This window comes from Bison bison, unplaced genomic scaffold, assembly GCF_000754665.1.
Source record: "Bison bison bison isolate TAMUID 2011002044 unplaced genomic scaffold, Bison_UMD1.0 scf7180017864301, whole genome shotgun sequence".
NCBI lineage: Eukaryota > Metazoa > Chordata > Mammalia > Artiodactyla > Bovidae > Bison > Bison bison.
Genome location: NW_011494873.1, coordinates 1,818,946 through 1,829,920, shown reverse-complemented (window position 1 = coordinate 1,829,920; position 10,975 = coordinate 1,818,946). Strand labels below are relative to the sequence as shown.

Genomic DNA, 10,975 nt, shown 5'->3' with positions numbered 1-10,975 from the left:
CTTTGGGGGTTGGGGGGCTTTGCACACAAGTGTCTGATTTTATAAAGAGAGAAAGAAAAGTCACAGCAGGTGCCTCCACTTCCCTCTTGGCCCCACCCTGCCCAGCGAGGGCTCCTGGAGGTCTCTGTACATGTGTGTCTGCGTGTGAGCGTCATCCCACATCTGCCGCCCAGTGACAGGGGTCTTTGAAGCTCCACAATGACGCCATCTGCCAGGGACAGCCGGCGGGCTCGCACTGGACTGACCCCCACAGTTGCCATGGCAACCAAGATGGCAGCATGGGGCCCTCAGAAAACCCAGCAGGCTAATGATGTCAGGAGGTACCCTGCAGAATGGTCCCCATTCAGGTGGAGGTGGGCAGGGCAGGGGTGGATGAGCGACTGGTGGCCAAAGGGAAGAGAAGAAGGCCTCCAGGCGATGCAGGTCAGGCCTGTGCCTTGGGGGTCTGGGGGACCTCCAGCTCTCAGAAGTCCTTCCCCATCAAAAGAAGCTACAAGGCCTCCACAAGACACGCTGTGCTGTACGCCTCAGCACACACTACTCCCTTTGCTGAGACTCTCTCGGCTTTGCTCACCAGCCTAGAAAACGCCTCCTCACCCTGCAAGACCCATCCTGAGGTGTCCTTCTCTGAACTTTCCCAACAGAGAAGAGTCTTTGTCACTGGGGTGCCTGGTCCACATCAGAGTCCTGGCTGATCCGGACTGCAGCTCTGCAGGCTCAGCCATCTCCCTGGCCTGCCAGGAAGCAAGCTAAGGTCAGAGACTGTGTCTAGTTCACTGTTCCTGCTGCCCAGCACAGGGTAGAGTCTAGCAAATATTATTTAGCAAATAAATGAAGTCACTTCACTTCTCAGCCACTTGGCAAGAAATTTCAACACTCAGAGCCTCAGCTGTCAGGAATGCAGGAGCAAACAGAAAGCAGGCCAGGAGAGCCTCCTGACCCCATGGCGAGGTGTGGGCACGGTCATCTCTCCACCAGTGTCGAGGCTGCAGACCCCAGGGCCTCTGAGATGCACACCACGTCCACACAGGGGTGCCGACTTGCGTCTTCGCTTCTGTCCTATTCTGGGCCTGCAGTAGGAGTACTGGCTAAGACTCAGTGCCACGACCTACTTGGGCTGCTACCCCGTGGGGCCTTGGGTAGAATCACCTGCTCAAATTCCCTAATTTGGAGCCAAAGGGTTAGTGCATCTCCATCCAAGTGGCTGAGCCCATTCACATCAGAGAACATATGTGGGTCCTCCTGCTTCGTGTCCTCCCAGTCCTTATGGGGCAGGCCCATCCTTCTACCAGTTTGATAGCATACGATTGGGTCTTGCTGTTTTGAATCTCATTCCTCTGGTTTCTAGTGAACCTTGGCATCTTTCCATTTTCAGTGTGGTCTCTTCTGTCAGCAGTCAAGTCCTTACCTATTTTCTTTTTGATCACTTGACTTTGTCTTATTGACTTGTAGGAATTTTATCTCTTTTGGCCACACCATGTGGTTTGCAGGATCCTTGTTCCCCAGTCAGGGATTGAACCTGGGCCCACAGCTGTGAGCGTACTGAGTCCTAACCATTGGACCACCAGGGAATTCCCTTTAGGAACTTTTTGATATATAAATTCTGAAGCATACCTCTTTCTTGGGCTGTGCTTAGCTGCTCAGTCGTGTCCAACTCTTTGTGACCCCATGGACTGTAATCCACCAGGCTCCTCTGTCCATGGGAATTCTCCAGGCAAGAATACTGGGGTGGGTTGCCATGCCCTCCTCCAGGGGTCTTCCCAACTCAAGGACTGAACCCAGGTCTCCCCCATTGCAGGCAGATTTTTTACCATCTGAGCCACCAAAGAAGCCCAAGAATACTGGAGTGGATAGCCTATCCCTTCTCCAGGGGAACTTCCTGACCCAGGAATGGATCTGGGGTCTCCTGGATCGCAGGCAGATTTTCTACCAGCTGAGCTACTCAGGAAGCCCCACATCTTTCTTGTATGTGGGGCAAATATCTTCTTCCTATCTGTGTCTGGTATTTTAGCTTTATGTTAAGTACCCTTGGCTAATGAGAAGTTTCAAATTTTTATGGAGTCAGAGAACAGCAAAAGGCTATTTTGAGGCTCATATGAGCACCAAACTTTTAACATCCTTTGTATCCACATGGTTTTCTGTAACTGCAGAGCAGCCCTTTCCTGATCTGCTCTGAGTCCCACAAGGCCGTGGGAGGCAGGAAGAGTGGGGACTGTTATTCCTATCTCATAGAGGATGAGACGGAGCGCCTGTAGCGGCCATCCGGCCTTTGGCCTCCGCGCATCCCATCCTCCTTCTTCTAGTGACTGGCCTCTGACTTTTCTCTGGGGAGCCCCACTCCATCGCAGCCTTTGTCCTTGCAGTCTGGGTGGGGCTGGCCCACTGGAGCACACCATTCATTTTCCAGGCCACAAGGATGGCATGGGACCTGAGCCAGGCCAATGACAATGCTATTCCATCCAGTACTTGGGGTAGAATTACTGAGAAAGAGGCACTTTCTACCGGTAAATTCTATTTGAAAATGAAACCAGTACTGAGGAGAGCAGGACGATGAGAGGGCTTTTCCAGACATCTGTACCTGGATCTAACCATACCTGAAGCCCATGTATCCTTCAAGCCAGCATATTGTGGGGTCCTGTCTCTTCTGGATCAATAACAGGGTCCTAACACAGACCAAGTCAGAGCAGGAAATTAAAGAGCCAAGACTGGACAGCTAACTCTCTTCTTTTAAAATTCTCTCATTATTAAAAGTACAAAGAGGCAGAAAGGCAGTTTCCAATCTAAGAAGGAGGGAACACCACACCATCTCATCTACCTCCACCACCTCTGGCTTACTAAACTTCTCAAGGCCTCCTGGCCGGGGCAGGGCACTGTGACCCTGCTGTTCTGACCCCAAGGACACTTTGAATGCGAAGTCAGGATAGAACAGTTGACAGAAATAGTCAGTACCAAGGAAAGCTGACATCAGCTTGAAACTGCCCCACAGAAAACTGGACTTAGTGGAGACAATGACAAAAAAGAAAAAAGAGAATAGGCGGAAGGAAAGAAAGAAAAAAAATCTGACATTATCAGCAGCTAGCATTGAAAAGAATGAGTGAAATCCTCACTGTAAAACTTACACAGAAAGGATAAGCTCTGCTAAGGAATAATTCCCACCACAGTGAAAAACAATGGAGAAAATCAGGAACAGGAACAGCTAAAGATGGAATTGCTTAAGGGATGGAAATGAATGAGTGGCATTCCCCTCTGGAAAAGATTTTCTTGATGAAATGCCATTGATATTGATGCACCTCTGAGGACATTTCTAAACACTCTTGTGTGGACAGGCTGAGCACCCCGCCCTGCGGGCTGCGTCCTGCTTCTCGGAGGCGGCGCCTGCCCACTCACCGTGGTGATGAACCGGTACAGAGGCTGCCGTCTCTCTGTGTACTTGACCGTGATGGGGCTCAGGTCGTAGCGGAACCAGATGGCGGGGATGATGCGGCCCGTGTGGCTGTAGGCGACGTACTCCTGTGGCGGAAGGAGAGAAAAGGGTGGGGTGCGAGACTCAGACTCCAACCGTGTCTCAGGGCGGTAACTGCACAGGGTCCCCAGCAGCCTACTCCTCCATGCAAAGCCAGGCTTCGTGGACCCCTCCTCCCACACCCTTTCTTCCAAAGCTCTGCCATCAGCGTCCGGAGGGCCACCACTCACTGGGGGCATTTGGGACCCCTTTGACTGCTTAGAAATGGATGGCATGACCTTGGAAGCAGCACCAGAATCAAAATAGAGGCGTCTGAGAGCAGAGCTGTTGAAGGACCACTGCAACGTGGGCTCAGTCTGAGTAAAGGTCTATTTCCCCCTGCAGCTCCTGGGCCATGCAGAATCTACTGGCTTATCCAGTGGCTGTTCACCAAGCATCCCTCCTGTGTGCTGGCCCCGCGCTGGGTGCTGGGGACCTCAGGTGAGAACACCTTGCCCCCTCCCCAGAGGCGCCCACAGTCTGGAGAAGGAGGCAGATGTACAAACTCCTGCCACACTGCAGCGCTGCAAGTGCCATGACTGAGGAACATGGCGTGCTGAGCGGCCCGTCAGTGAATGGCCGTGTCTCAGGGATGTGGGAAGGCCTGGCGAGGAGGGGACAGGCTAAGCCACGCATGGCCTCCTGAGCACTGTGTGTGTGAGAGAGATGTGGGGAAGGGGCTTCTTCAAAGAAGGAACACAATGAACTGGAAAGCCAAAGGGCAAAGCCCCACCACCAGACTCCTGGAGAAGCCCCTGGCTGGGACTCCAAAGATACCAAGGGGCTGAATTAACAGTGCATCCACTTCAGGATGCTGAAAACCTCGGGGGGGACTCGTTCGTCCACAGCAACTGGAAACCAAACTAAAGCCTCAACCCTAAACGCTAAGGGCCAAGCTTCTCAGTGACAACCTTGAAACCGGCCCTCTCTGTTGGACCGCCACCAGTCCCCGTGGGTGCAGCCCCTCTCGCTCACAGGGCAGAATGGGGCTGAGGTTGCAGAGAGCTGAACACACAGTCCTGGCCGCTGGGCCCTTGCCAAAGCCTCAGGGGAAGAAGCCTTGGGCAAAACAAGATCAGCTTTCTCCTGGGAGAGCTGATGGGGCAGGGTGACTGTCTGGGTCATGGCCCAGAGCTGAGGGACAGAGGAAAATAATAAAACAGAGCAGCGGTAGGTACCACTTGCCAAAGCCTTTTTTGTGGGCTCAGTGGTTTTAAAAGCACTGCCTCATGTGACAGTGATCTTTTGAGGTGGGGACCATCCCCATTTTACACATGAGTAAACTGAGGCACGGGGTAGTTGTGTGATTTGTCCCAGGTCACAGCCCGAGTGAGCGGCTGAGCTGGGTTTGAGCGGAAGTTTGCTCCATAGCCCACACGCTTTCTGCTCAGATTGCATCCGCCTTCCCCATCTGTTAGATGCTGTCAGCACTTGAGGGTTCCAGTGAGATGCCTGCCAAGAAACAGGATGCCTCCGCCCCAGAGAGTTACCCCAGCACATCAGTGCAGGTGGAGCCAAGCAGAGGGACCCCAAGCCCCCTGGGAAAGAGAGGCTCCCAGCCTGGCAGACTCAGAGGGCCCCCCGTTCAGACTGAGTAGGTGATGTGGTCGAGAGACCAGGTTCTGGAGCTGGAGAAGCTGGTTCTAATCCCCATTCATCCACTTTATAGCTCCAGGACCACCTCTCAGTGCCTCAGTGGCCAAATCTGCAAAATGGGGGCAATAAGAGGCCCAACGTCAGACCTGTTGTGATGACTGAAAAAAAACGGTGGAGTAGAGAGCTGAGCATGATGTCCAGCCCATGGTGATTCCCCATAAATGACAGCTACTACTCTTACTCCTGGGGCTTCCCTGGTGGCTCAGACAGCAAAAACTCCACGTGCACTGTGGGAGATCCAGGTTCAATCCCTGGGTCAGGAAGATCCTCTGGAGAAGGGAATGGCTACCCGCTCCAGTATTCTTGCCTGGAGAATCCCATGGACAGAGAAGCCTGGTGGGTTACAGTCCATGGGGTCTCAAAGAGTCTGAGAGGACTGAGTGACTAATACTTTCACTTTCACTTTTACTATTACTATTATTAGCACCAAACAATATATCACTTTGAGGGGTTTGGGCGGTCCTTGAACAGAAAAAAAAAAAAAAGAGGGAGGGACCTAGTGTAAAGGGGTCTTTTGGGGATACTTCAACCAATGGGCTTCAAGCATGCATGTCCCATGGTAGGGTCACCTCCGGGGAAGCTAAGGCTGTCTTGGCTTGAAACCACTGTCAGTCACCCTGTTCTGAGGGCTCTGACTAATCTTTGCTTCTCACCAAGGCCCGCCCACTTCCCCACGACATTGAGTGTTGGGGTCCTGGGACATACCAGTTAACCAACAGCCATCTGGTGTAATTCAAGAGCCTCACGATTTTGGATATAGAGCTTGTGCCCCACAAGCCAGAGTATCTGTTGTGTGCTAACCAATCAGGGTCCCATGTCTGAAGGACCAGACTCAGATACATGGCTGTGATGTTTGCAAACCCTAGATCTTTGGGAAAGGCTACCTGCCTACCCTTTCTCAACCAGATCACACCCTATCTCCCAGTTAGATTTCCTCCCCTTGACTCTGAGACTTGCCTCCCTTCTTTACCCAGGGCAAATGACCCCTTCAGGAAAGGCCCCTTGAAAGGAATCAGAGGGAATCACGCCGGACCGCTGCTTTCGGCCAGCAGAGGGCGCAAGTGCACGCAGCTGCCGCGCTACCTTGTTGGCCACGGTGTACTGGTAGGAGTACTGCTGCTTGCCGCTCTTGTCTTCGTAAACCGTGGGCACGATCTTCAGGATGTAGTCGTGGGAGGCGAGGGCTGTGGGAAAGAGCAGCATGAGGCAGGGCGAAGGGCAATGCCCGGCCAGCAGGTCTTTTCACATCATTTCAATCCTAAACCTGCTTGGAACTGTACTGAGATGGGGTGGGGGCAGGAGAAGGGGTCAGAGGGGACTGCAGGATTTCACCAAACAACCCCCGTTCGTTCTCCCTTTGGGCACCAGGGATTGCAAGGCTCCATCTGTCAGGATCTGCACTCCTGCACTGGACACAGAGACTAGATTCTAGAACAGTCCAAATGTCCCCCAAAGGGCATCTGCTGAGGAGGGGGTTGCTGGGAAAGGCCACTCTCCGGGGGGTTACCGTTAAGTGAAAAGACTCCAAGGGAGGATGGCTAAGCAAAAAGAACAGGAGGACTCACTCCTCTACATGCATGAATACATAGAATAATTTCCTGAGAAGATACCTAAGAAACTACGAGCAGTTTTACCCTTGGGGCAGGGGAGGCAGGATTTGATAAAAATCACACTTCACCGTGCACGTTCTTGTCTGGTTTGAATACTTGTTACTTTTGAAACAAAATGGGTTCAAGATTTTAAAAAAGAAAAAGCCACCAACCAGAAGAACCACATTTATAGATTACTGATTCATTTCTTTCCCCATTTTCAATTAATGAGAGATGAGTTCTTCCTCCATCTGGCCCTGTGTCCTGTTCCATGGAGACTCTTACGCCATCCCTGCTGGCTGAGCAAGGCCGTGGAGGGCAGGGACTGAGCCTTCCTCATCTCAGTGTCCCTAGAATCCTGCGCAGGGCCTGGTACGAAGTGGACACTGGCAAATGCCTACTGAATGAATGAATGATGGAAAGCTGACTGGTCAGACCCATGAATGGGAGAAGAGATGAATCAGCTTCTGATAAGCATGATGTAACCGGAATCAAACACTAGGCTGAGAGAATGCTGGCCCAAAGCCGCTAAATACCATCCGGGAAAAATGACATTCCCTTGGGCCTTCTGGGATGTGAGGAGAAGCTCAAAGATCCCTCTACTGCTGCCTTCTAGAATCTCCGGTCAGGGCCCATGCAGCTGAAACAAATACAGAGATTTAGGTTTGTGGGCTCTAATCCTGGTCTCCTGGCTAAGTCAGTCCAGAGTCCTCGGGCTCATCTTCTGTAAATGGGTAGAGGATGTGGATGGTGTTCACAGCCTCTTCCTGCCAATATGACATCTTAGTAAGGAAACGGCAGTGCTTCTTGAACTGTCTTGATACCTGACTCCTCTAAAACTCTGGGAAAAGCTCTGTAGTCTTAGGCTAAGCCCAGGAAGACCCCAACATCCCTCTGCTCAATCCTGCTGGCACTGAGATTGTCTGGAGCACTAGAGCCGCCCGGAATTTAAAAGGCAGACACCTGGGCCTCACCCTTGAAGGTTCTGCACACTGAGGCTGGGGTGGGGCACAGGCTTTGCATTTTAAACCAGGAGCCCCAGCACCACACCTGAAACACCGTGCTCCAAATCCCCATTGCCCCTGAAAAACATCTGAAGGGATGAGAGTAAAAATGCCCCATGAAAATCACAGCTGTTCAGTCTGTACAAAACACAGATGATTGTAAAGAAAAAAAATTAAAATCACCCACAAAGCCAGCCTGCCCAGAAAATCATATTCGTACTCTCACGTACAAACTGCCAGACTTCTGTTTATACATATATTTATGTTTAAATATGAGTCGGACACGACAGAGCGACTTCACTTTCACTTTTCACTTTCATGCACTGGAGAAGGAAATGGCAACCCACTCCAGTGTTCTTGCCTGGAGAATCCCAGGGACGGGGAAGCCTGGTGGGCTGCCATCTATGGGGTCGCACAGAGTCGGACACGACTGAAGTGACTTAGCAGCAGCAGCAGCAAACGTAAATATAAAATCAAATCATACAGAACCTTCTTCTGAGAACTGAACACCACTGACATTGTGACAAGTCTGGGACACAGCATAAGGTCTACCGCCTTGGTTTTATCCATCGCCATATCCCCTCGAGCAGCACCGGCCACGTAGAAGGAGCTCAAGGACCTCATGCTGCCTGAACACCAATAAGGTTCTGACACATCACTGTCACGGCTGCACGCATCTCCCGGGAAAGACCACCTACGATGTGCTCGACCAGGCCCCTGGGGCCAGGCACCAATGTTGTGGCTCATTTTCACTCTTATAAACAATGATCTAATGACTATTATTTTCCTAAATCCTTGCATACTCTCGTTTCCTTAGCTTACTCTCCTTTGAGTAGAACTGATGACTCAATGGAAGTGACCAGTTTTAATGTCTTCGGTATAATTTGCCAAATGTCCACTGGAGACACTGCACCTGATCACACCCGCATGGGCTCCTGGTCAGAGGACCCTCCTCGGGACTGCCAGCTCCAACCTGATCCAGGCACACCCTGTGCCCTGTTGGCCCCCTCCTCCCCCTAAACATCTTTGTAAAAATCCAACCATAAATCACAAGGAAGCATAGGAGGAACCTCCAGGTACCCGCCCGTCTTCCAGCTTCAGCCATGAACAGCACATGTCCAATTCTGCGTCATCTCTATCCTCTTCCCCCATTTTATTTGTAAGCAAATCCCAGACCTCACATCTGTTCCTCTAAAACTAAAACTCACATCAGCCACTCTAAAAGACAGAGACACTTTCAAAGAAAGCCACCACAATGCCATCATCATCACTGCTAGATCATCAACAGAGTCCCTCTCCAGCATCTTCCACACAGTGGTCTGTTCTCGGGACAGAGAGCCGTGTGCTGCCAGGCGTGGTGGCTCCTGTACACAGGTGGTCAGAGAGGCTCTCTCTGAGGCGGTGGCATTCGAGCTGAGACCCGAACGATAACAAGCAGCCCCCATGGGGACGTGGGAGCAGAGTGACACGTGGTGGGTGGCTGGGGACCGGGCTTGGGAAATGAGGAAATGAGAGCCTGGCGGACCCCGGCGGTTCCTCCCTTGCTTTCATCAGCAGCCCAGGAGGAGGAAAGGCTTCCTGCCCACACCCTCCACGGCTCACATACCCTTCCTAGCCTGATCTTCCTCCAGTATCGGGTGGCTGAGGGGTCCAGGCTAACTGCAAGTGGGGGCGGACAGGCCCCTTGCAGGCTGCCCCCACGCAGAACCACAATGACGACCCCACCATATGAAGAATCATCGCCCTCCATTATAACCAGACATCTGCATGAGAACCAGAAAGTACAGGTATATACTGACACGCTGCTGGAGGTGGCATGAGTGGGCATGGACCCAGTCGGGAAGCAATATCCCGACGTAAAGCAAATCCCGTAAAAATCAGAGGCATTACTGTGGTAGAAACAATAGACGTTTTCCATGAAAAGACGGTCCACCAAGATAGACCATGGTGGAGCTGCTAGATGGCCGTGTCCATGACCAGTGGGAAACCTGCAAACTAACTGTGGTTACAATGCCAGGCCCAAACATCAGAAAGTAAACTGTGCTCTATGCTGGGGAAAAATGACTTCTGCTCATGGACAAGGAGGCCCAGTGACACGGAGAAATGAGAAGCCTGATTTGTTGGGGCGGGTCATGGAGGGAAGTTCTCTTTTGCTTGGATTATCCCAGTTCCATGCTTGGTTTGGCAGTGAGTACAGGCACACCTCATTTTATTGCTCCGCTTTATTGTGCTTCAAAGATAGTGCTTTTTTTTTTTTTTTAATAAATCTGAAGGTTTGTGGCAACCCTGTGTTATCAGGTGATAACACTTGTTGGCAATATTTTTAAACTAAGGTATTTACATTATTTTTGAAGACATGATGCCACTGCACACTTAACAGACAGACTGCAGTGTACTGTAAATGTAACTTTTCTTTTTTTTTTTTAAATGTAACTTTTCTATGCACTGGTAAACCAAAAAATTCATGTGACCTGCTCTATTGCGATCTTCAGTTCACTGGGTTAACTGGGAACCAAACTCACAGTATCTCCGAGGTCTGCCTATAAATGTACCTCAAGAAATAATTAAAGACATACGGGTGAAAAGCTGCACTCAGGGGAGGAGATGAGAACAGTCCCGGTAATCTGTCTCGCAGGACCCAGTGGGTAGACCCACATAAACAGATAGGCCTCCCAGGCCCGTTCTGGGCAAGGCCCCATGGGTGTGCACACACGTGTGTAGGTGTGTGTGTGTGTGCTCATCTGTTGGTGTGCAAAGACGTGGCACACTCTTTAATCTGTGCCAAGGTGCCGGGGAACCTGGGAGGGAGGGGGCTCCGGGAGGGGCTCGAGCGGGAGGAGGGGTGGGGTGGGCGGCTGCCCAGGAGGCCAGGCTGAGCGCCCCAAAGCCGCGTTCCCACGGTGCCGCCTGGAGCCAGGACTAACTCTGGCTGTGTCAGCACTCCCTGGGGGATCTCGGGCGATCATCTCAACCGACAACAATTATGGGACAACAATAACTTATGAAATGGCAACAATAACAATGGCGGCCAGGTATTCACAGAGCGCTGACGGTGTGTCTCGGCTGCCAGGTCCTCCCCTGCCCTCCCCCGTCAGCCCCGACAAGTCACCCTCCTCCCTTCTCAGTCAGATGGGGTAATTCCGCGTCCTCACAGGCCAACCGGGGGAATGAAGCCTGAGCGGCGTGGCTCGCACCGAGGGCTTGGTCAACGCTCCCTCCCGTCC

At 51.8% G+C, this 10,975-nt stretch overlaps 1 protein-coding gene across 2 annotated transcripts in view; it reads right to left on the bottom strand.

The window, feature by feature from the left end:
- Positions 1–10,975, bottom strand: part of ERGIC1 (endoplasmic reticulum-golgi intermediate compartment (ERGIC) 1) — a 113,206-nt gene that overhangs the window by 8,041 nt on the left and 94,190 nt on the right. For both annotated transcript variants that reach the window (XM_010851295.1, XM_010851294.1), the window contains 2 exons: positions 6,242–6,342; positions 3,388–3,510 (listed from right to left, as the gene is read on the bottom strand). In XM_010851295.1, the coding sequence (XP_010849597.1) occupies positions 3,388–3,510; positions 6,242–6,342 (224 nt within the window). The remainder of the gene's footprint in view (positions 1–3,387; positions 3,511–6,241; positions 6,343–10,975) is intronic.